General features: G+C 40.5%; 2 protein-coding genes across 7 annotated transcripts in view; one reads left to right on the forward strand and one right to left on the reverse strand.

Moving 5' to 3' along the window:
• LRP4 (LDL receptor related protein 4) overlaps positions 1-12,858 on the reverse strand; it is an 89,751-nt gene extending 76,893 nt beyond the window's left edge. The window contains exons 1-4 of one of the 2 annotated variants that reach the window (XM_083839442.1): positions 12,711-12,858; positions 12,118-12,200; positions 8,968-9,069; positions 2,077-2,146 (exon numbers count right to left, since the gene is read on the reverse strand). The gene's annotated coding sequence lies outside the window, so the exon portion shown is untranslated. The remainder of the gene's footprint in view (positions 1-2,076; positions 2,147-8,967; positions 9,070-12,117; positions 12,201-12,710) is intronic. The other variant, XM_083839441.1, reaches the window with a different exon arrangement.
• CSTPP1 (centriolar satellite-associated tubulin polyglutamylase complex regulator 1) overlaps positions 12,339-26,324 on the forward strand; it is a 116,637-nt gene continuing 102,651 nt past the window's right edge. For 3 of the 5 annotated variants that reach the window (XR_014585428.1, XR_014585429.1, XR_014585430.1), the window contains exons 1-2: positions 12,343-12,714; positions 21,972-22,074. Coding sequence is in view for 2 of the 5 variants with exons in the window: in XM_083839512.1 (XP_083695638.1) it covers positions 12,669-12,714; positions 21,972-22,074 (149 nt within the window). In the remaining 3 variants the exon portion in view is untranslated. Of the gene's footprint in view, positions 12,715-21,971; positions 22,075-26,324 lie in introns of all 5 variants that reach the window. The other 2 variants (XM_083839512.1, XM_083839511.1) reach the window with 2 other exon arrangements.

Consider the following 26,324-nt stretch of genomic DNA (forward strand, 5'->3'; position numbering starts at 1 on the left):
TTAAAGCCTTCACGCAGATGAATCCAGAGGAAGCTGCAATTATTCCTCTCCTTTAAAGAACCACAAGAGCAAGTAAACAGCACAGCATGTGACTGAGACAATTCTGCCATTCCTATTAATTAAGTGTAAAATAGTGAAAACAAAGGATATTATTAAATATGTCAACAGAAAATTAAACCAGGGGCTGATTCTTGACGAACTGAGAGAAAAAAGAAATCTAAATAAAAAAACAATCCGAAACAGCTTCACTGAGGAGAACTCCCAAGAACAGGAACACCAGAAGAAGCAAACCAAGCATAAATTTACAATATATGGGCCCCAGATTGGAAAAAATACCCGCACAACAGTCTATTTGTTTTATATGCTGAATTGCTGCTTCAGGATGGGAATAGATCCGCTCTACGCAGCATGCGTTCAATAGCACCTCCACTACGGCTCTGAGTCCTGCGCCTTTGATAGACAAAGTGCACAAAGTTGCCAACCAGTAACAACAAAAAAGGTAGCCAAGAGGGACTAATTGAGGTGGAGCCACTGAAAAGCCTCACTATGCTAACATTGACTTGGAAACAATGACAGACTGAGGCACAAAAAGAAAAAGCAGTTATTGTAAGAAAATAAGCTCCGAGATGATTGAAGTGGGAGAGTTAGGAACAGGAGGCTGAAGTTAAAGGCGAGAAAACATTAACATCGCTCTGACAGGGGGCTGGCTGGCTGGCTAGCATGCCAAACCCTCACATTATTGCACCCCCTAAAAATACAGGACAACACAGCCACAATTCATGTAAATTTATATTCTCTGTTGAGGCTAGATCCTGGGGTACTGTAAATCAGAGAAGCCCTGCTCACTTCAGGCTCACAGAAGCTTGCAAGGAGTTTAGATGCTGAAGTACTGCATGTGATAACGCACAAACACAGGGCCCAGAACTTCCTGATAACTACATACTTAAGCCATGAAACAGTCTTCCAGCAATCGAGAGGAGTGTTTTCCTGTGTTTGAAACAAAAGCCTCTTGAAAAAATGGTGTCATAAACACAAATAAATTCACTTGTTATCTCTTCAGTCCTTCTCTCCCCAGGGAACAAACGTTTTTACCCACTTGTGTTTGTTGAAGTGTGTTTACCAGTCCTCTGCAACTCGTGCTTGTGTTCTGGCAAATCACTTTCCTCTCCGTGCTCAAATTCCCTATAATTATATCTCTGACTTATAAATCATATTGAAATCTCCAGGTGAAATGATAGAGGAGCACATAGTATTATTCTGCTTTTCATAACAACTTCCTAGATCTGCTGCAGTAGAGAGGATGGAAATTTTTCTGCTAACCCTCTCAGTTACCTACCTGATGATACAACACTGACTGAATATAGCCCTGATTCCACGTGGGACCTTTGGGGAATAATTGTGAAGTGGACTGATGTAGTGCAAAACAGATATTTTTGGTGAAAAAACAGTAGAAAGACTGTTAAATAATGCTGTTAAAATTGAACCATATGCTTAGAACTTGCCTCTCTCAAACCAAGTAACTTGAAGAAAGACTGCATAGATACCAGAAGGCATTTCAATGCATGCACAAGATAGGTATTTGTTTTTACCCACAGCTGTGAGGGAAGAACATTATGTAACTTGTAATAATTTATAGATCATTGATAAGTGACATATAACACAAGTATTGTAATGAAAATGGGAAAGAAGTAATTAAAATATAATTAATGATTAATTGATATGACAATATGCTTAATCAAATAAAGCAGGCATTATAAAAGGAACAGGGAAATTATCATCCTAACAACCATTTCATGACACAATTTTCCCGCAAATAATAGTTGTATTACAGAAATAAACCAACCCAATGAGAGAAAATAACTACAATGAAATAATATTAAAATTTAGCATCATTTGTAGCAACTCCGTCCAGAAAACCAAGGACACGGTATCATTGGAAAAGGAAAAAGGAAAGGATCTAGAACCAGGTAGGATTACTAGAGAAAATGCACTTTAGCTATTTTTAAACCATAAAGATCTTAAAAATAAGTACAAAAAATATAAAAATAAAAGTGAGATGGGCAGTTTTGTTCTTACCAGTCAAAGTACTTTTAAAGCATACAAATGGCCCTTCCTTGGGAAGATGCTTCTCCGTACCTCAAGTTTCCTAGAAGAGAACGACAGACCAGATAGTTTAATTCGTATGTTCACAAAGGTTTGGAGCAATCGTGTTTTAAATATTTAAGATTGTATGAATTAATTTAATAGGAGCAAAATGCTAGCCTCCCTTTTTTAAGTAACGTTAAGCTCACTGGGTAAACAGAAGGCAATGGACAGAATCAATCTTGTATGACTTTTGACACTGTCTCACAGGACATTTTCACAGAATTGTATTTTAAAGACAACGAGTGGAAGGCGTGTAGGCATCTGATAGAAGAAAACCACAGTGGTCATCTGTGGTTATTTATCAAAATGCAAAGGCATGTCATCTGGTACCTCTCAGAGTCTGTCCTAATCCCTGTTTTGCTTCGTATGTTCAGAGACAGCTTAGGTAACACAATATTTATGCTTGAATATCTGTACTAAACAAACGCTGATAATCTCAAAACAACAGCAGGGGATGCAAACACTAGGAAGGGTGAGATCAGATACCCCAAATGCTATTGACAAATTGGACAGATTGCCCAAAAATCAACAAGGAAAAAAACAGTAACGAGAAATGTAAAATATTATTCTTCAGAAACAGACATCAGTAAACATTGTGAATTCCTGACAAGTCAGAAATACAGCAAAAACACATCTTAGGGTTACACGTATAACAAACAGTATAAATCAACAGTGCGGTGCCACTGCCAAAAAATGCATTTCATTCTGGAATGCATTAAAAGGTGTGTCACAAGGAAGACAATTTGTTTGATTTCTAAACTTCACATGGTACTGAAGCCCCAAGTAGCAAACTGTGTCTCATCTTAGCTGAACACCTTAGAAATACAAACACAGCTGAAGAGAAACAAGAAAATAACAACAAGAACAAGAAGTTTATAAAACAAATGCTACGAGAAAAAGCTGAAGGAATTAGATTAGCCTAGTCAAGAAAATAAAAGCTCCAAGTAGATGCAGCTTTTTGATACATAAAAGCTCTCTGTAGAGATGGTGATCAGCTATTCTCTATGGCTCCAGTTGAAAGGCATGAAAGAGTCAACTTGATTTGTGAGAAGAAATACTTAAAAGATTTTGCTAATCAGCATTCCAACTAAGCATTTTTTTAAACACTGGAGCTGACTGTCTAGGGGCACTGTGGAATCAATTCCACTGGAATTTTTTTAAGAACAAAATTTGATAAACTTGTTAGTGGTGGCCTTGTCATAATTAATCTTGACATGGTACAGGTTGGACTAGGTGGTCTTTTGGTATCTCTTCCAAACCTCCAGTTCCACAATGGACATAACTCAGAAAATTCTAACTGGGATGATCAATACAAAGTCTGTATTTTGGTTGATCAAATTCTGCTTTACTAGTGGGCTTCCTTACCTAAACAGAAAATCCAGGAAAATAACAAGTTTTTCCCTACTGAGCTCCACATTCAAGATAAAATGACAGGTTCAGTGCCATCAGACTGGGATTTTCCAATGGCCCGTTTAATTTCTATCATTATTCTACTGCTACATTACCCATACCAGTTCCCTCTTCAGTGTCACTAGTGAACCAAAGAGGTTGTAGCTTGGAATGCCCGGTAAGATAAAAACGAAGATTTTACCCATATGGAGGAAGATGCAGATATGCAGTTGGGCCTAAGAATTCACTGTTGTACATATAAAGAAACAGTTTGAGTTTCCAAAGAGCTGAGGGGCCTGCAGCTTTCACTGCTGGTGACCTAGTTTGTAAATGACGGTCTCTGTGTTAAATACATTAAATGAAATGTTAGCATTGATTTATACTTTATGCTATGCTATCACTTTTTCCCTTGTTGCCTTTCCTGCTTTCCTGAATTTTTCTAGCAATGGCACCACTACTTTGAACCCAGACGTCCTTTTAGATGTCATAAACATTCAAGTCCTGTCAGTGCTGTCCTTTATGCTTTTTTTCAAGTTGAAGCCACTTACTCTGAAGACAACAGTCATCCATATGTTGTCTTCTTCAGTGTTACCGCAGTTGTTTTCATTTGCAACAAAACAAAATTCAGGTTAACAAGTCAGAGCTTATGCACTGCTTCATGTTCTCAGCCTTTTGTTTATTTGCTGCCTTCTAAACAGTCAAATTCCTGTTTATTTGGGGGAAATTTGTGACCATCTAACAGACTATTAATTCTACTTTATAGTGCAGAACAGCAAAACTAAATGTTACATTAAGTGGCTACACGCAGAAGCTGAGATATGAAGAATCCTGCAAAAGTCACTACGTAATTTAATGACCCAAGTGCAGACTCATCTGAAAACCCTTTTATTTATTTTTCTATTGACACTTAATGGAGGGGTTCAAAAAGCCCCAAGTAAGTTGACTCTCAAACTCAGGAGAAAAAAAACAAACCAAATCTTTCTTCATGTTTTGTTTGAGATAGTAGCTCTTCCTGGGTGTCCTGCAAGCTGGTTCTGCTCTTTCTTTTGCCAGTTCCTTTACATCCTCTATGTAAAAATAATGCAAATACACCCTCTTCTATTCCTGATTGGACTCCTCCCCGCAGTGAAATGGCAGTTACCCAGGCCTTGCACAATGTCTGCATTGCAAAGGTAGCCTGTGGCCTAGCCTTAGGAAGAGCACAGTTTAATACCTTGACTCTGGCACAGAAAAAAAAAAAAAGAAAAAAAAAAAGAAGAGAAAAAGGAAGAGCATAAAAGGAAAATGTTCTTTTAAAAGCTAGCAGTAGAAGAATTCGGTTTGAAGGCAGAAGCCTAACCACCTTTAGTCTCCAAACACATTCAAATGGATAAGCAGCAAGTTGTGGCTCCTAAATTAATTCTTGAATGCATAGAAAAGCGTTTTCCAAAGAACTGAGGAAGAGTATTTTTCTTTGATTTCAGGCTCTTAATGTGGTTTGTAATCAATAGTTTCCAAGTTCAAATAAAAGGTTTGTGGTGGAACTCAGTCACACAATCAGAAAGAAAGGTGACCTTACATCTCAGTACAAGGAATAGCTTTGATGGGCTGAGTTTTCCTTCCTCAAAAAAACAGAGTACCTGAATTGGGCACGCAAGAGAAACAAGGAGCCATGGGAATAGATGTGAAAGACACAAACAGATCTTTCCCTCAGCTCACAAACCTTTCTTGTTTGCAGAAACCCAGCCACTATGGAGATGAGTGACATGTAAAAATGTAGACAGACAGATAAAGAGTGTTTTCTTTCTTGAAGATGATTCAGTTCTAATACTTCACTGGCATGATGAGTTAGGCAAGTACTGCCAGCATGCACAAGATATAACCCTTGAGCCTTTCTGATAAGAGATACTGCATGTCAACCATCTGCTCTCCTATCAGGTGGCTGAATCAGAGACGCCTCTTAACACCTCTCCCTCTCTCATATTAGCTCTTGATAAATGTGAATGAGGGAACGAATTAATTGCTTCTTACCAGCACCAAGTGAGACCTGAATAAAGGCACAGGTGGGAGCAAGATCCCAGAGTTGTACACACCCTCCTGAGTCTGAGATCAGCTGCCCACACATATACACACATGTCCAATCTCCCTCCCAGCCATGTATACTTACATCTATGTCATTGCAATTTTAGGATACTTAAGCATTATATTTTTAATACTATTCACCCAAGATTAATATTCTGAGAATTCTAGATAATGGGGGGTTGTGTATTGCATTTCCATTTATGCTTTAATCTAGGTCAGCACAGTTGATGGAAACTGAAGGACTTTAGCAAGCACAGAAGTACGCTTTTGATGCACAGTGAAAATTTAGTCACAGAGACTGCAGGTTTCTCTTTCACATAACTTAGACCATACCGAATATGATTAGTAAATAGCAGAAATGTACTCTAGTCACAAAGTTTGAGGGAAACTCTGATGCATACCTAAACTTCAGGAGTGTTCAAGGAACAACTCTGCTTTCACTGTGTAAAGTTTAATGTATAAAGAATTGGAGCCTTAAGGAGAGTTTCTGACTATCTTACATGTTGTTATCAATTTCAAATGGAGAATGGTCAATCTATTTTTCTGTTTTAGAAACAAGCACAATAAAGTCAGCAAATCAAAAGCAAAATTTAAATACATTCCTCAGATAAAACTTAGTATCTTAATTTGCTGGTTCAGTCTCCTCTGGCTTATCTTCTCCCTCGGTAATGATCTGCATGCCACCTTTTCTATCTCCCATCTATTGCTTCTCAATATCTCTTCCTAAATTCTCCAACCACTATATAATCTTCTGGTCTCTATCTTCTCTTTTGGTGACTCCACAAAGCTGTTAACTCCTGAAAACACCTCAAGTATTATGTAACAGAAAGGAAAGAACATTCTTCACTTTGTCATCTTATATTACTGCGTGAATGACTGGCATATCAGTGTGTGCTTTCACTAAAAAGAACACTGACTTCAGCTCTTGCATAGCTGCAATGTTTTGCAGTGCTCTCTCACAACAGCCCTAATAAATACTGGGGCTCTCTTTTATGTACCTAAAAAGTAGAACTAAGGATTCTTTTGCAAGGGTTTCACAACTTTAATGAATCTATCATTTCCACTTCCTTCTGCTATTTTTTTCCTTGTTTCCATCATTTGATCTTCTCTGTAGATGTTGTAAGACTTCTGTCTTACTTACTTCCAGACTATTTTGAATGTGCTAAGTCTCTGTACTGCAGAGAGGAATTTATGTCCCTTTCCCATAAGAGCTGTCCAGTCCAGCTGTCAGAGTTACTGCTTCACTTCAGCCTAGGAAGCAACAGCTCATTTCCACACAGACCTATCCCTTCTCTTGTGTGCGTGTAAACACACACACACGCGGCTTCATTTACGTATTTTATCACGCAGACACCTGGACCAATAGACGATATGGTCTAGATGCTTAAGTTTGCAAGGAACATTCAATGAGCAGAAATGAAGAATGAAAATTGCAGGCCTTCTTGAGTTACCCCCCAGGATGAGCTAAGCCTTGGCTGTCAGAAGTGTTTTCCATGCCAGAATTTCATACTGATATTTATTTTTACCAGGCATTTTAGACTTTCTTTTTTGTTTGGCATGAGAGATCCTGAAAACTCTGCCAGAAATGGCTGTTTTTCTTCTCTGCATCATTAGTGGGGCGGCATTCCAGCAGAGAAGGGTCACTCGCTTGGCACTTAAGTATTTTTAAAGATGTTGTCCTTTCCTTCCTGAAGAGATAATGGGAACAAAAACTGAAGGAGAGTCTTTCAGCAGTTTGCTTTTGCAAAAAAAAGCCAAATTTGCTTACTAACACCGAGCTCAAAAACAACTAAAACTTGGACAATGCATATAATACATGACAGGAATCTACCATACCACCTACAGCTACCCTTGATTTTAAAATGAAGATGTAGCCTCCATAAGTCACAGAACCTGTCATAATAATATTCCCTCTTCTCATAAGCAGATCGTCCAGAATTTAAAACTACTTTCATGTCCAACAAGTAGAAGAATGTTTCACATTTTTTTCTCTAAGAACTTACATTTAAAATATAAGGATCTCACAACTTGATTAAACCTAAATCCTCAGGTGAACATAAAGTTTATCAACATAGAGAGGTGAATGTAAAGTTTATCAACATAGAGAGACCTCAAAATTACATCAGATCTCTACTTACTTTCTTCTGTCCACCAGTTCAAGGAACAAGACAAAATCTCAGTGATCCAGACTAAGGATAAGTAGGTAAACTACTAGTAAAGAAGAAATAAATTATGTTCACAGCGTAGTCTCTTGCGTGCTTATGACACCTTACCAGTTAAGTATATACTCGACTTAAGAATTCCAGGTATAAGTACACGTATCAAACTTAAGCCCTTTTAATGGTACAAATGCTGGCAATTTAAGAGAGCTGCTGCTGTCATCATGTCCTATCACTAGCTGGAAAACACAATGTTGTTTCTAGACTTCATTTTGTGGCAGATGTAAGGGGTGAGAAACTGTGAATCTCATTTCTCTAACATCTGTTGTCCTTAAAAACAATCTAAAACCCATCTGGTTACCTAGGTTTTACATGCAGAGGTAAATTAGTATTAATACTACCTTATTAGGGAACAGTGACAGCACTAATTGTTGTGCTGACTGTAAACTAGATACACAGTTCATTCAGCATGAGGAGGCTCAGAGCAGGATAAGCACTGGGAGTACTGGATCTTTCTCTGTAAATGTCTCCTGAGGAATCAACAATATGAAAATACAGATTTCATCACATAATTTCATTGTGGTTTTGGCTGACCTTTTTATTTAAGATAATCTTATTTTTAGTGCATGTGTTTAGAGAGTTTGATCATAATTCATACATATAATTATTAAATCAGAAATTAATTGGGAGTTTTTTTATGAGTTTGCAACTGACTCATAAATGAATCATCCAGCTGCAGCACCAATTATTTTTCAAATGTCTTGCATAATAGAATCCTAATCTCATTTACAAGATTTCCAATAATTTACATAAACAATAGTATGTGAAGATCTTATTCCCCATTCCTTCAGATTGCCCTTCAAAACTTATCTCTGCTATGGTGCCTAAAACAATAGATCATCAATAAAAATTGACAACTGTTTTCACTCAGTGTTTTCTCCTCTCACTGTGATTTGTTTTTCAGGTGTCTTCAGATAAACATGTTTTGTTATCCCACCAGCAATTTTATTGTTTCTCATGTACCAGGTAAAGCTCAGTTGGCAAATATATGGAAGACCTCAAAAAATACAAAGCACCACCAAATCCCCAAAAGCCCTGCACAGTATAGGCTCTTAGCTAACTCTTCTAAAATAGGACAATGCTTTGGACACTCAAAAGATAAACAAGAAAGCCTAGAGACAGTTTCCTAGTGTTTCTTGTGAAACTTGCTTACATGAATACAAGTCGGACCTGGAACAGGACTGAAGACTCCCCACAACCTAGTTCTTTGTATGTTGTGGTTATAACCTTTAAAGCAACAGTTTCCAACTGCTTCCTGAAGAAAAAAAAAAAGTTACATTTTTGCCTCCAATACCACTATGCTTTATTGTAAATACTTTAGCAACAATTGTTAAAATTCTAAGTAAATAAAATATTTCATTCCAAGAAAAATTAATAGAAGCCAGACAAAATGACTCAGTCTGTTTAAAACAAGGCATTCCCTCTGGAATTTGTTGCTTGATATCTAGTCCTGTTTATTATTATCTATATAATAATCTCTCTGAATGCGGAGCTGTCTCACAGAACTCTGGCTAATAAAAAATAATCAGAAGAACTTTGATAGTATCATTTAGAAGAGTGATCATAAAAACAGCAAAGATTAAACAACACAATTAACACACTGAGTGCAAAGTATGTGGGAATGGAGAAGAGAAATCTGATTTAAGCTAAATTGATGAGAAACTCTTGTAAAACTGACACAGGAAGGAGTTTTCCAGTCCATGCATCATAACCTAATAGAGATCTTTTCTTTTATGATATAATTTAAATTATGCCACTGACTATTTTCAAACTTGCGAACACATGGTCTTTTATAACAGTAAATTACCCCTATTTACCTAAAGGTATGACTTCTGAAAGCCTTCCAAAACCAGACTTTGAAGTGAATTAAGCTAAATCAAATCAAGGTCACTTTAACTCTGAAAGGCGGTGTTCATAAAATATATCAATGTAGTCCAGCTGATCTTCTTGAAAGACTGATTTGGATTCCCAAATGCTGGTAGGCAAACTCAGCACGTCTAGTTAAAAGATGTAAGCATCACCATGTTTGCCAGGGTGGATGGTAACCCTGACAGTCTACTCCCTATGTTTGTCCTAACGTGAGACCTGTACCCCTGATTATCTACCGAGGAGTTGCTGACAGAGACAACTACTGTTTTTCATTGTCATTCTTCCAGCTGGGTCCAAAAGAACATTAACCTCCTGTTAGAGGGCTGTTCTTCCTGGAGCAGCTACTAAACTTGCAGATGTTTTCCACTGATCCAGAAAAGCCTTCTCAATTTAAAAGAGCTTTTTATTAAAACACAATAGTCTTGGGTTCAAAGATGAATATGGGGAAGCAATACCCATGGCCAGGCTGGCAGCATTTCTTCCTTTTCAGGTCACAAGCATGAGAGAACAGGTGAGTGCTGCAGCTGATCAGTTTTATCACCTAATCCTGGCTCTGGCAGGCCCAGAAAGAAATTATAGTAAACAGGGAAGTTTATAAATGGCTCCAGAAATTACGTCTTGTTTTCATATATTTTTCTTCGAGTCATTAACAGTCAGGCGCCACTACTACTGAAACTTATCATTATTACAACCACAAATGCGCTCGGTGTCCAAAAGGATTCCCTGAGCTAGCTTAAGGGAAATAACACAGTGCAATCCATAGAGACCAAACTGTAAGAAGAAAAAAAAAATCCCAGAGAAAATACAAAATAGAAACATTGTAATGTAGTTGTTAAAAATTGACATTAAAAGCATCTTGTAAAGGAGTGCTCCAGAAACTGACCAAGGAGAAATAGTGTTTTACAGAAATGGGTTAAAGAACAAAAACGAAACAGTGAACAACCTGCGGAAAGCTCTGACCAGCACAGCTGACTGGGAATATAGGAAAGCCATCTAGATTTGGCTTTTAAATACCAGTCGAACTGCCTGGATGACAGTAAAGGACTGCTTGTGAAAACAGATCTCGACATTAGTTTTAAAAGCACAAGAACTGTGTTCTTAAACCTAACGATCACAGGGTGTCTACCAAATTCTGTCTCCTCTCCAACAGTGGCCTAGAACCAGATACCTCACTGCAAAGTGCCTGAAACCCTAAAGTGAGCAGTTATGGAATAGACCTCATGTTAGGAAAAATGTTTTCCAAAACCTTGTTAGTCAGATAATTGGCTTCACCATGAAGTACAATAGTTCACGTTCCTCCAGCCATTGTGCTCTTTTTTTTCCCCATATGTTTTTATATGTAATAACATAATCCCGTATTTTCTCATTCTGTGTAAAAACATCTACTTCCTTTCTAAATTCTGCTGAATTCTTGGCTCCAAAAATATCTTGCATCAATGTATTCTACAATCTGATTTTATCTGGTATCAAAATCTCTCTTCTTTAAATTTATAGCCTTTAAATACACAGAACTAAATGCTTAAACTGCAAAACTGGACACATGGATTTTAAAGTGAACTTCATTGTAACAAATAATTTTCAATAATATCGTCATTTTATATGTTTAATGATCCTCTTTAAGACAGTCTTAACTTTTATCCAATCGCTCTTCATACTGGGGTGTCTCAGTCTGTTTCCTACATTATTCTCACTACTCAGCTTTCAAATACTTATATTTAAGATGTTCTTTTAAAGACAGAACAAGACAAAGACAGCAGAAAGGTCCAGGCAACTGGGGGGGGGCGAGGGTGGTGGAGGGAATGTGGAATTTAAATAGATTATCTATAACATCCTATTTGCTCTTTTTAACTGGGGCTGTACTTTGAGTAGAAGTTAGTTGAGTTTCCAACAGCGACAGCACTTTCCTTTTCTGGAATAAAGGCAGGTTGCATGCACATGTAAGTGGTTTATCTAATTTCTGTTCTTTTGCATGTCATTAAAAACATAACACTTCCCAGTTCTTCTTTTGGAACTCCTGGGATTACATCCTGGGCTGGGAGTTTTCTAATGCTGACGCAAGAAACTGCAAAAGCATTTGGAAATTTTAGCCCCATCAGCTTCTGTGGAAAAAGCACCCAGCAGAGCTGCTTCCTGCCATGCGATGAGCTCTGCCTGTCCTGTGTCCCAGGAGAACTTCCCAGACGAGCAGAGAGCGCCCTGTGGCTCAGAACTTTTCTGTTACTTTCTACTTTCCTGTGAGTAACAGGCAGTGCCTGATGCTCCCCATTCCCTCCTCTCTGGAGAACCAGGGCTGCCACAAAACAGTCTGGGAGCCATGGAGCAGTACTGACAAACCAATGTAACTGTAAGGGGCCTCCGTGGTCACCCTGCTCAGGCCTTGCTCTCTGGAACAAGGTTGCTGCGCAATGTCCTTCAGTAACTTATTTCCATTTACCTTCGAATTTGGATCTTTCCCCCACAGCTGCAGCCCAGAACCTCCAGCAGCTCCCTGGTCTTAGGCACCTTCTGGTTCCCAACCTAAATTTAACCAGAATGACTTTATACGCGTTCCTCCTCATGCCATTTTGGCTCTTCAGCCCTTCTCCCTCTGAGGAGTCCCCAGTCGCCCAGGCCATCACCCCCAGCCCCCTCCTCACAGCCGGGCCGCCATGTCACCCCCAGCCCCTTCCTCAGGGCAGGCCAGGCCGTCACGTCTCCCCCCAGAGCCCCTTCCCATGAGGCGGCTCACGGCCTCCCAGCCTCGCCCGCAGCCCCAGGCCCGTGCCGAGCGCCGGGCGGGTGCAGGGTGACCGCCGTGGCCCCGCTGCAGGCGTTGGGGCGGGGGCCGAGGCGGGGCAGGCGGCCCCGGCCGAGCGCTGCGGGGCCCGGAACGGTGGCGGCGGCGGGGCTCGTTCCCGGCCGGGGCCAGCGGAGGAGCAGCGCCGGGCCCTGAGCGTCGGGAGCCTTGGAAACGGGCGGAAGCCGTCAGGGAGGGGCGGCGGGAGGATGCTGAGCCCCGAGCGGCTCTCGCTGCCGGGGCCCGAGTACCTGGGTGAGGAGCGGGGCGGCGCGGCGGGGCAGCCCGGTGCGCTGCCTTCCCCGCCCGGGGGAGCGGCGAGTCCCTGAGGCGAGAAGGGGGGGGCTCTGTGTCCGCCATCTCGGCTGCGAGGGGGCAGCTGCGGGGCTTACGGGCGGGGAACGGGGCTCTTGCACCCCTCTGGGTGCCTCCTGGGGGGCTGCGGGGCTCCTCTTGGACGCAGGGCCTCCCCTGGGTGCCATCTTCCTTCAGGCTGGGCTGGGCTGAGGAAGGTGGGCTGCCGCCTCCTCCCCGCATCCTTGGGCTGTGGGGGTGGCACGGAGCAAGGTGCTGCTGCAATGACCCCCCGTAGCCCATCCGAAGTCCTCTGTGAGGACTGCTGGAAGTCCTCTACCTGCCCTCTCCTTTGTGAGAGCAAACCTATTTTAGGCTCGTTTCGCAACGTCAGAAGGGGTGCTGCTCTTAGGTTGTGAGGTGGTTTGGGCTAGGTCCTGAGGCGGTTTGGGCGTTAGCCTTTCTTCTGGAATAAAGGTGATGTTTCCTGCTGATCTGCGTCCCGTAAAATGGAAATTTTTTCACTTATAAAGCAGCTGCTCCCTTACTGACTGCAGACTTTGAAGCTCTAGCAGTTTGTGTTACTACTACTCGATGTTCCAGTAAACTGAGGAGCAAAGGGATTAGGTGTTAGTATGTCAAGAAAAATAATTATGGTGGAGAAAAGTCAATATGACTTTATTTAATTGCTAAAGAGGAGATGAATTGCAAGTAGTAAGCACTTGGAATGCGTACAAGTCAATATTTTAAGAGTGAAATTCTTCAGCCATCACTTTCTAGGCCCGAAATGCTGTTTGGTAACAACTATTAAGATATACATAACTTACCGGAGCTTTCTTATACAATAAAATGTAAGAAATGTCATCTATTGGTTTGTAGTACATATTCCACCATGATTTTGCCATCTCTGGTAAGTCAGAATGGGACAAGGCTAGGAGAACATCGCTAGCTTCCAGTAAATGGAAATCCAGTCTTGCAGGGGGGAGGCTAAAAGAACTTTGTTTCTTTAACCTAGCACTGGTGTCAACGAGTAGGGATCCGATTGTTCTTTCAGAGTCATGGCAAGAAAGAGAGCTGAAGTGGTTAAGCAGAGGAGTGACGTAGGTCCTCTCGGAGTAGAATCTCGTGCTTTTGCTACTAGACAGTTACTGGGATGCTTTGTGCATCCCCCTACGTGACCACAATGCTGTTCTGCGTTAAGGAAACTCAAGGCAGAAATCGGAGGTTTAGTTCTCAGTTCAGGATGATTCTCAGGAGATCCACTTCGGTGAAGTTCCTACTACTGATTTCAATGTTGGCGCTAGTTCAGGTATTTGAGAACAATATCACAGCATGCCACGTAAATACACCCTTCAGTTGTGTACTACTCTATCACACCACGTCAGCGTTTTCAACCTACGCATTAATAGAGGCGCTCATAACTTTTCCACAGAGTTGCTCTAGGCTGAAACTTGCAAAATTTCTTTTTTTTAATGAGCCAACTTGGTTTTAGGTTTGTTTAATTGTTTTTAATGAAATCGGCGCTTAGCTCTTACTCGTGTGAAATTTGTCAGTAAGGACTGAATCAGTCAAAACAATCTAGGAGGCAGACTAAAAAAATCTTAAAGAGTAAGGAGAAATAGCCAGTTTTCTGTTTTACACCTGAAGCTGAGAAGTGAGACTTCTGAGAGGTGTGTAATATTGCGCGGTGCAAGCAGCTTTATTAGCCTACTTAAAGTGAGCCTCCTTTTATCTCTGTTCTACTTGCTAATCTACCATTCCCTTTTCATTTTGTAAACCCTTCTAAATTTTTGTGACATTTGGGTTAGGTGAAGACACACATATGAGCATGCAGGTTGAGCAGTAGCTTGTATAAGAGCTTGTTGTGTTGATCACATAGCACATCCTTCTGTTTAAGTTACAATCTGTCCTCTATTAGAGAGAAAGCGTCTGCTACGCAGGGGTATTTTCATTGGCTGTAAATGTCATCAAGAGTAATTGTTTTGTCTTCACGAGACTTTGTGACTTACCAAGCTGCTCACACACAATACAGAATGAATTTTGTCTTCACAGTGGGGAATTGATAAAAACTGTTTTTATAAGATGCTTTTTAGTTTTCTGCATTATTTAGCATTCTGAAATCGCCATTGTTTGGCTTTGTCGTGTTGTGTACCTTGAAGTCTGGTTAATATTGTTGTCTGATGTGGGGTTGTAAGCAACTGTGATAAACAAGTTTCACATTCTGTAATTTCATTCTGAAATTGTGTTGCCCCAGGCTGCCACATAAGGTATTCTTTGAGTCTCCCAGATCAGATGGCACTCAGTCTTTCCTGGCCTGGAATGGGTGAGCTACACCTAACCTCTTTTCCCTCCCTTCTCAGAACTGAAAATAGGCAAACAAATAAAAATGAGTGGCCAAAATAACCTAGTGTTACTTGCTGTGTTCACTTTTACCTTAAATATGAAAAAAATATATATATTTTGTGTCCAATTTGGATGCTAAGAGTACTACACAGTTGAACATGTTCTAAGGGGGGGAAAAAAAGTTGTGAGTTAAAATAGAAATAAACATGAAGAAGTGAATCAAACATTCACTTAAAATGAAAAATAAATGCAAATCTTTGGTACAGCAGAGTTCCTGGAAAATGCAAAACTCATGCCATAGTGACTGTGAGACAGCAGGTAGAAGAACAGAGGTGACTAGAATTGAGAGAATAGGAAAGGAAATGAGGTCTGCAAAGTTGGCAGAAAGGCTACAGCGAAGAAGTTGTAACAAGCAGGATATTTTAAACAGCGTTTTCACTGAGTAAACAACATTTAGTGTTTGGGGATAGTGATGAAAATGTGTTTTACATTTGATGGATGAGACTAGAACTACAGTAGGCAAAATGAGGCCTATTTGAGACACTTTTCCATGCCTTCCTCATTATGGTTTAATAACTGGTGATTGCTTGGTTATTTATAGCAGGCAGTGGAGCACTTAGTGTATTGTTCTACTCATGCAGCTGTCTTCTGAAGCTTCAAATTGTATGTTTCCCCTCCTCCTCTGTTATAAAGAAAGTGCTGAAGATTATTGCAAATTTCTGAACTTTTATTTTCCCCTGCATTCTCCTGCTTTTCACTTGCCAACTCCAGGATGTTGTTTCTTTTCTTCCTTTGCCAACATAAGACATGTAAGAACATAAATATTCTGTTAGGGAAATGCCTTCTTGGTAAAGCATGGGGCTACTGAGTGCCAGAAACATGGTCCTGTTTCCTCATCTCTCTCTGAAGAGGTCTTGAGCTTAATGAATTGAAAGAACATTCATGGCATTGGTGCTTTTACAAAACCAATGGCAGCTTCCAGCAGAGAACTTCAGTTGTGCAGAGACTTTGCACACGCCCAGGGTTTACTCTTCTTCTGAACAGTCTTGGACTTCCCAACTCAATTTTCCTGAGCACAAACAATTTCTTTACCAGCATATTCAACATATAGTTTACATTGGTATCCAGACATCTCAGCCCATGCTGAACCTCCTTTTCATTGAGGTATTTGACAAGCTTGTGTGAAGCACTCTGGCTGAAAAAGCTTGTGGTCTAAAAAGTGAAAACAATGCAATGCTTTTTTTTTTTTTTCTCCTTCTTTTTCTTTCTTGCTCTGTTGTATGGATGGGATGTCTATAACATGGAGTATGAATGACTTCCTCGCAGATGCATTAAAGTTTGAATGTAAAAATGATACGTTAGAATCTTCTAAGATACTAGTAGTTTCTCCAACATCTAGTACTTTCTCCAAAAGATTGCAGTTTCGTCCCCAAACCTGCTGCTGCACTTCAGGACTTCCACTTTAGCTTGAAGGGCATAAGGGAAATGTGAGACTGAGCTAGGGAGACTTCCAGAACTGGAGAGCATGTGAGTCTGAAGAGTTAGGGAGCCACTGGGTTATTTAGTGTCCTTAGAACAAGCTGGAATGATGATTACTTCCACAGTGTTAATAACGCACTGTGTAAACTCAGATTTTTTTTATTTTGTATTTTTTTAAATAGCTCAACAGTTTTGCAATGAAGAGGTGGTGATTCCTAGCAGCTGTACTGTGTCTTACAGGAGGTGGTTGCTGGAGGGACTTGAGCAGCGAAGTCGGTCTGTGTGTGGTCTGAGGATGTGTGTGCAAACTGAAAGAGGGTAATGTCATGGTTTGCAATTAATATGCTGATTAATTGTTCGAAACAAATTTTCAGTTATGGTCAGCATAAATCTATAAACTGAAACATTTTGTTGTTGTTGTTATTGAAAGCAGTTACGAAACTCTAAACGTACAAAATACAATGTGTCATGTTGCCTTTTAGCATGCTTTCCTGAATAGGGGTGCGTGAATAGGGGTCTCCCATCGTAGTGTTTATCTCTGGTCCGACCAGGTCTCCTTGCACTTTGTCACATGTTTTGTCCTTTTACCCCGTTTTTTAGGGTTAGTAGGAAATTTTACTGCCAAGTTGGAAGGAACCACAGCTGTATGGTGATTTAGCTTTTAGGTTGATTGTTTTGTTTACATACTTCTCTTGCTCAGTCCTTTCCTTGGGGATATCTGAAGAGATTAAGAATAGCATCCTGAAAGACCATTAATGCTGGAAAATCTTCCAGAATTTGTTATTTTGTTCTTGCAGTTTGTATCCTTGCTAATTCCTTCTCACATCATTATTGTTCCTTGCATGCAGCTGGTTTGGTGTTATCGTAGATGTCTCTTTCCAAAATTCAGTAATACAGCAGGCTCCTTAGTTAAACACCAATTTAGAATAAATTCGGAAAGTGTACTTAGCTGATACTTTGTACACTCTTAGAGATTTAAAAATGCAGAAAATATTTCAAGTGCGTTAAAGCTTGCAATGCTTTTGAACTTCTGATAACTGAAATAAATTATATCGTTAATTGCATCGAAGAGTGTGTATTTTCAGCACTTTAGTCGAGGAGGAGGCAAATAATTAATAAAAATTGGTCTTATTATCCAGGAATTCTCACTCCTGATTTTTCAAAATATTCTGCTATGCTAGGAATGAACCAGGTAGGGAAAATAAAAAAAAAAAAAAAGAAAACCTACTCTAGAAATTGCTCTGGTAGAGAGTTCATGTTCCATTAGAAGGCATCTCTCTTGAAGAGCTGAGCACTAGTGTAGCTAGCTGATTTGATCATTCGGTAAGGCTTACCTCTGCTGTAGGGCTCTTTCTGCTGCTTCTTTTAGCAGGATATGCCTGCTGGCCTGTCCTGATGTGTGTTTTACTATCCTGTGTAAATTTATTCCAATCGTAGTCTTCCTTCAACTTGTTTGGCACACTTTATTTTTCTCTTTGCAGCTTCTGCTGCTCTTTTTATTGCATCCTCTGGCCACCCCATGTTTCCTATTCCCTTTGTTTATGACATGCAGTAGCACTTTTGGTAAGCATGCTGGTGTTTTCTTTTCAGTATTATTTTTCTCTATGCCTCTAAGAAAAAGCAAACTTCTTGGAAAGAGAAACTTCTTATTAATGTAGTGTTAGGGAAATGTATCTAAGCTGTAAAAGTACGTAGCTAATATGCAGAAGCAGCATGGTTAACTCGATCATGTTCCCAGTGTGTGCTAAAGTAGGTGTTACGCAACCCTTGTGAACAGTACTACAGCACACGTAAGGTCTTAATCCTCCTGGTTCCTGAGCACTACCGGTAATTAAAAAAATAAAATAATAATAAAAAAATACATATATGCAATATCATTACTTAAAGGTGACGTGTATTTCCTTCCTTCCTCCTGAATTTCTGACTTTGAGAATTTCAAAGCATATATTCTGTTTCATGTATTGGTATTATTTGCATTCATTTTTCCTTTTCCTTCAAGATTTTTTCAAGTATCAATGCTTGTACTTAGCATATTTTGTCATCAAGTTACAGATTATCAGGACTGTTTGTTCTCATAAGCAGACTGAAAGAAGTCACTCACAGACTTAGAAAAGGACTATTTTTGGTACGTGATTGGGTACTGTTACAGCTAAAGGGAATTAGTTGGGATCGTGTAAACTGTTGTTGTAGAGTACACAGAGAATGTGGATTGACTGTGCATGTAATCCTTGTTTGCCTTTTTCTTGTAAGCTGGAGGAAACTTGTATGACCTGGTCTGGCCATGCTTGGATTGAACAGCCACTATTCAACCCTGAACTTGGTTTTGAGCCAAAGTGCCTTAATTCCAAAATTCACTTTGAACCTTGAGCACGTGAGTGATGGTGGGGTGTGGGCATGTTTGGGGAAGAGCTTAGCAAATACAGGTTGCGTGATCCACTACCTAGGAAGGTTTTGTATGAGCAGGGAGATCTTTTGTTGGAATAAGCCATAAACAATAAATGATGAAGGTAATGTGCATGGAAGCTGCAACATACCGGAGTCCTATCAGGAAGGAAATGAGCAGAGAGAGCAAGCTGTAATGGCATTGTTGAATGAGTATTTGGTCTTTGCATACTGATTTGGACTTCTTGCCTTATTGCAAAGTTAACTTCAAAAGTATGACCAATGACTGTACCAATACGCCATCTCCCCAGATTTTCAAAGAATCTAAAACATTGTTAAAACCTATGAATCATCATGTTTGTTTTGTACAGGACCCCATGGATTTTTAACTCTGTGCTTGCATAAATAGGTAACATTGCGGTATGGTTCCAGTGTTTGTTATGGAAAGTACCATTTGTATAAATTATGGCACTAATGTTTTGCTATAACCAGACTCCTGGCATTTTATTTTGCCTCTCTGGCCTGCTAGAACCTGCCTGCAAATTAAGTTTTATTCTATGACTTTTTTTGTGTAGGATCGAGTTGGTCGGGCTATAAAACACTGCTCATACCGTTCCATGAAACTAGGCAGCCAGAGAACAGGAAGCCAGAACTGGAATTTGGTTTGGCACTGTGAGCTGTGCTACCTGGAAAACAGCACAGTAGTCGAAGAGCCAAGGAGAGAGGCTTCTAAAGTAGATTGCAAGTGCTATTTTCTTTCAGCTTCTCTGCTCACTAATTTCTTCCCTCCCCCACTCCCCTACCTACCTTCTGGGAAATATGGAGAGAGGTTCTTTGCCAGGATCCAGAGACCATGCAGCAAAAAGCTTAACAGAAATATCCTTTGTCCAGTGACTGTATTCAGTAGTGACCCGTGCATATTTGCGTACACTTACATGTGACAGAAATGTCTGAAATTCCATGCTGAAAGTTAAGTTATTCTCCAGGAGCAGACTCAAAGGTCTTTGTTATAAAGGTCAGTTTTATTGTGTTGTGCAGCACTGTAGGACCATGTCTGTTTATTCCCTTAGTCTTTTAGGGGAGAGGTTAATGACTCCAAACAAGCCAAATAACAAAAATGTGTTTCGCTGATAGGGGCCCTTCAACAAAAGGTGTGTATGCTTCCCCACAAAGTTTAGGAAATGGTTTTGCAGTTGAGTAGGAACGCGTTGCAGACCGATGTGAGTGGAAGGCTGTCTGCTTGTAGGGTTTCCTGGCTTAACCTGGTACCGCTGACAGCTCACGAGGGGCCTGGGAAGACGGTTTCTGGGTGTAAGATGGGCTGCATAATGAAGAGGAAGGAAGGATGGGCTGAAATAAAGTTACCCAGTTGCTGTTATCTTAAGACTGTGACTGAGCTGCACGACTCATTCCTCCCTCAGGGGACACAGGTGCGCAGAGCTATTTTTCTTTAATCACTCACATAAATTAAATTTATTCCTTTGCATTAAAATAATTAAATAAAGCTACGCCCTGTATCTTTTAGTGCCAGATAATATCTTTGAACCTTTGGCTCACCATTTTGCTATCAGCTGCAAGGTATTTTCCAGGGTGTGCTTAACCAATTTTGCCATTGTCCTGAAAAGTGTTCTAGGCAGAGAAATCCCCTGATAGCAATCAATGTTCATACATACTTTTAATCACTGTATCCACTGGGAATAATCACTTCCGGGCCTCTCTTGAAGTCCACCTGCCCCACACTAAGATGAAAGGGATTTCCATGCTGTGTATCGAGTGGCACAGGCTTGATGCTTACCAGGATATTAAGCACAAATTAAAATGGGTTGAAGAATATTGATGTGGGTCTGAGGTTGGCCAGTTGCTGGTTGAGGGGATGATGCTGCCAAGTCTGGAATAGATTGGCAAGGAGCAAGAACAGCCTTTGCCTTTCCTATATCCCCTAAGGGTTTTCTCCTGCTCTTTTTAGGACACGACACTACTTGCAAAGGTGCAGTAGCATACGTGTTTAGGATGGAGGCGTGTGCTTTGGGAACAGGGCTTGTGCGCTTTCCAGGTTAGGAACGATTTTCCTGGGTTCGTTGTGACTTGTCTTCTGATTGTTGAACTTGTAGATTTGGAAAGTCTTCTGCTTGCTAGCTGGCGCATCACCCCAGCCTCGGCTCTTTGTTGCTCCGAGTTGGTTTCCAGCCAAAAACATCAAAGGCTCTCAGTGGCAAATCTGCGCTGTTTCCTCCCTGGCAAACGCTTGACTTGTACAGAGTCTGCCCCCTGTAGAAGCAGCAAAATGGTTTGCCTTGTACCAAACTACCTTAACTCAGAAGTCTTATAAGTGAGCGGGGTTCTGGGGTTGGGCGGTGGCAGATCTGCCTCTTCTGAAATCTCCTTACGTTTGGTTTAGGCAGTTACTTGAGATTGACTGTTGAGCAATGTAAATCTCTCTTGGCAATGAGACCTGTTCCCCACCTGCCACTCCAAGAACATTCATTGATGCTTGTGTGGAAACAGATGTACTTTTATTTGCACCTTTAGGAAAAAAACTTTACAGAACAACCTTAGAGCTACTTGGCTTCGGTAAGCAGGGACAGGTGGGGAACATGTAAAGCTCTGCAACAACCCCATTGATACAGCATTGATGATCTGTATAGGAAAGATGGCTGTGACTCGGAACAGAGATCAGGAATAAGCATTTTCCAGCAAGGCAGACAACTCCATCGCATCTGCAACTTCCTTCGCTTGCAGAATCTCAGGGGACTTAAAAAAAAAAAAAAAAAAAAAAAAGGGGGGGGGGGGTCCACACTGTTAATGACTACCTCTGTGTAGCCAGGAATGAAAGCAGGATTTAAGTCAAGAGTTCTACTATCCATATCTAGGAGAATTAAGACTCTGCTCTCTAACTGAGGGAGCGAATGTTTATTGGCTTGTTTTGTAAGGCACAGAGCGAGGCTGGTCTGGCTCTGGGCTTTGCAGGCCCCCTTGTATTCTAATTTCTCTCTCTTACTGTCTTTTATTTGCAGCTCAAAGACATGTCCTCACGTACATGGAGGATGCAGTGAGCCAGCTGTTGGAGAACAGAGAAGATATTAGTCAGTATGGCATTGCCAGGTTCTTCACTGAATAGTAAGTACATGAGGACACTGCCAATACGGGCAGCCTGAGGGGGGCTTTTGGAAACAGGCAGGGTACATGGAGAATGGAGCTGGACACATGCTGATTATATTGTGAATGCTGGATTTCACTAGGTTAGCCAAGGGCTGCCTGAGCATGTTTCAGAAACGTGCATGGGTTTCGTACAGTTCGGTACCTCTCCTGTTACAAACCTCCATGTGAAGCAGTCACTTTGGGGAGTTCAGTACCTCTCCTGTTACAAACCTCCATGTGAAGCAGTCACTTTGGGGAAGAGAGTTTTTAAAAGCATGGAAAAAAAAACAAAAACAAATTGTGCTTGGCTTAGTCAGGGCTGTTGGCCAGTATCAAAAGCAGGGAGTGCTTCTGGTTTCAGCAGCACTTATTCTTTCTTTTTCTGAGCATGAATTTGAACTGTTTTGTCTCCTTGTGTGATTGGTATTGTGCTGAATGCTTTAATAGAATGTCTCTTGCTCCCTTATAATCTGTATAAGTCCTTAAAAGGAACATAATAATTAGCACAGATAATCTCTTCCTACTAATTCGGAAGGATTTAGGGGGGAGGGAAACTGTGCTGTTCTTCAACATTGTTGATGTTGACTCAGCTGATCACTGTATGTTTTGCGAACTTATTGTCTTACACAATATTTCAAGGTCTTCCAGGCAGCTTCATTAAAAAATCTCTTGGTAATGGGTGTGCTTGCAGTTGGTATGTTTCAGTCTGTCCCTTGCCCATTTGAAAACCTGCTTGCTTGCTTGCTTTCCTGTTAACTTTTGCTGAGACAAATCAACGTGCAGAGCATTTCACAAAACTCTCTGTGCTACGTCTGTGGAAGAGAATTTCAAAGCACAGGAACAACTTTCTTTCTGAGCTGACCAGAGATTTTTTTTTTTTCACTGAAGCATCCATTTAACCTCCAAATGAGATCCAACTTGCTATTTCAGTTGTCTGGACAACTTCCATTGTATTTCCCTGCCCCATGCGTATTTTAAACTTAGAGATATCAGAGATTCTCACTGGTAAAATAGTAATTAAAATAAACTATGCAGCAAGTCTGAGCAGAAATTTTTAAAGCAAGTTGTTTTGGAGACAGGGTAAGAAGCTGCTCAAGACCAGTGTGTTTTTGTCCATGCTTGGCAGAGGAGGTAAGATATGGGCTATCTCATTTTTCTGTTTATAGAACAAGTCTTTTAGGTAGGTGGCATTGTAACAAGAAAATGTTTTTTTGGTAGTACCTTATCTCTTCTGTTCTCAACAAAGTACTTCCAGCTTTCACTTGGAGTGAATTGTCCCTGTTACAAGATCTGGAAGTCCCATGTAACACTTCTGTAATAAAGGCATTTACACGGAACAATCAAGAAGAATAAAACAGTTGAACAAGGCTGTTATGTTTTACTATTAACCTTTCCCTGTAGTGCACTTCCATGTTCTGAGCAAGTTGCAGTGGTAGCAGTCATTGATATGTGAGAGTTGTGGAGAGTTAATCATTGAGAGCAGGTATTGGGGACAAATGAAGTTACAATCTGTGCACACCATGTGATTGGGAATGATGATACTCCATCTGATACAGGTGACTTTCCACAGAATGTAATACCAAGATTAATCAGCTGAACAAATAGTAAACAAGAGCTTAAAGATAAAGAGCACGACTATAATGACCTCCACCCTCGGCAGGATTTGTTTACCAAGATTGAAAGCAAGGTGGCTCTGAAATACCTAGCTGAAATTGTCATTCAGACATCTATCCAGATCAGGTTTGGTTTGCACCTGCTTTCAAGCTGACACCTCAGGGCCTTTTCGAAACTCCTGCACATATATACTTCAAAAATTAAATGGTGGTCAAAGAGGTCTGCCACACTCTTTAAAAACTGCTGATGTTGCTTCTCTACAGTATTTCTTCATCATGACCTGATAACCACCACCTTTTCACTTCCTATCCCTCTTCCACTTCTGAAAGCATAAATAGTAATTCCAGACCATTGTAACAAACAAACAGAACTGTCAGCATGGAGCACAACCTTCTGATTGACTGGAGCTCATGTTTTCCCTCTTTGTTTTCAAAGATATGACATTCTACAATGGCTTTGTGTTCACACTGAGTTTTCCATGGAGCTTCTGATTTCCTGAAAGACAGGAAAAGATGGCATGTTTTTTTTCTGCGAGTAATTTAGAACTTCTCACTTCTTTTTTTTTTTCTGTCTTTTTTATGTGGTATAGCTGGAGCTTAACAGATGACATTGTGTCCCTGTACCAAAGCACAAACAGCCTTTGTGATGTGGAGAGCTGTGAAACTCACAGCATATGGAATGTGTGAATCTTTCTTAGGTGGAGAAAAAATAATCGGAACTATGGAGGTAGACAGAATAGGAAGTTTCCCAGGGCTAAGTGGTGTGCTCTCGCTGCCCAGTAGAATTCTACTCACCCACCCGACTGTCAGCATTTGTTCAGGCTATACTTTCAGATCCACTGGCTTGTATTGCTCTGCCAAGCAAGTCAGCGTGATCTTGATTTTTATTTTTTAACCTTAATACCTTAGAACTCTAAGATAACTCGTGAGATTCCTAAGGTTTGTTTGTAATGTTCTAGTGTTTTGCTTGTTCCAGGTTATTCTACAGGAGAGGATTGGCGTGTCTGTGTTTTGAAGTGCGCTGTAAGGATTTAAGATAAAGGAGCTTGTTATTAGGTGTCCAATTCTTCACATTAGTAAGGAAAGCACGGTGTTCGCTTAGTATTACAGGCTAAGCCCAGAGTTCAGAAAGCTAGGAGGTAGGCCCAAGCAAATAATTTTTTTCAAGTGTGTGTAGGATAAAGTAATACAATTCTGTAACTTTGCAGAAATAATGAAGTTAGTGTGTCAAGGATGTGAAGTTAGTGTGTTAGATATTCTCCAAGCAGTTTTCAGAAGGCACACTGTTCAACACAGCAGTGTTCCATGGACCCTCCCCTCACTGGATTCACCACTGAAGAGCAGTCATGGCCTTTCCATCACACATTGCAATGCTCCGCCTTACCGTGAGTCACTTCAAGTCTTTGTACCAGTTACAACAGCTTTTTTATGGATAATTGTTAAGAAAATACTCGGTTTTGGGATTTAGATTATTTGAGTGAAATTTCGGAGTTGAAAACTAGGTGGTCATATAGCTTTGTATGGATCGAGCTGTAAGTGTTTTGCAGTCAATGAGTTGTCCTTAGCTCAGGAAACGAGACTGGTTATGTATTCCACTGCTATTCACTGCCTAGCACTGATTGCTGATTGCAGAGGGCTGACCCTCATCTGTACAGCTCCCCTTCCAGAATATTTTTAGTCTTTAAGGATATTTTTTTTCGCCCACTTTATTCAATTGTTCATTTGTCCCAATTATGTGGACATCTGCTTTCAATCTTGGGAGTTCCTTGAGGCTTCTCTCACCTGACTCACTACCGACTCTTACAGGAACAGGGCTCAATCACTCTTCTGTGAATTAATCCACATCTTTTAGCTAAAAGAGTAAAATTATTCCTCTCTCAGGACTAGTCTGAATTTTATAGATCTGCTGAAATGCTACTGGTATTTGCTCGTAACAAACCCAAGAAGTCTCTGCTCTGCTTTTGAATCTCCATGAAATACAGACTCTTGAAAACCCTCTGTGTAATTATGGACTAATGCTGCTTTACTTCTTCCAGCCTATCTTCTGTGCCAACATATCTTAAAGGGACATGTTCCTCCTATACATTATCTATCATCCTGTTTTCTTGATTGTTCTTGTACTGAAGAAAAGCAGGGCCCCCGTGCTAATGGATTTAATCTCTCAGAGGGAATGCACATCGTGTCCCGCTTCAAGTTTTCTGGAATCTTAAGGGGAAGCTGTGTGTTTATTTCCCTTCAGCTAGAAGAAGCAGCACAAACTTTTCTTCACCAAGAGGCTTCCTATTAGTACTTTATTGTTTTTCTTCTGTGCTAACAGTGTGCTTTAAACTTTTCTCTTCCAGTTTGCAGGTAGATGACCTACTCTGTTCAAGACTTTGGAAAGGCATTTTTTCTGTTCTTCTCCCAGAACACTTATTGTTTTCCTTTGTTTATGGTGCAATATCTTTGGGTCTACCTGCCAGCTGGAGCATGATTGTGAAAGGCATCTTGCTGTTGTTTTGCAGATGCTTCATTGCCCCTATTGGGCTCTGCAAATTGATGTCCAAGATTCCCTTTTTATATAAGAGGATGTTTCAGCCGGGTTTACTTTGAAGTGTCCCTGCTGGATCTTGTGGC

The sequence above is a fragment of the Anser anser genome (assembly GCF_964211835.1).
Source record: "Anser anser genome assembly, chromosome: 5".
Classification (NCBI taxonomy): domain Eukaryota; kingdom Metazoa; phylum Chordata; class Aves; order Anseriformes; family Anatidae; genus Anser; species Anser anser.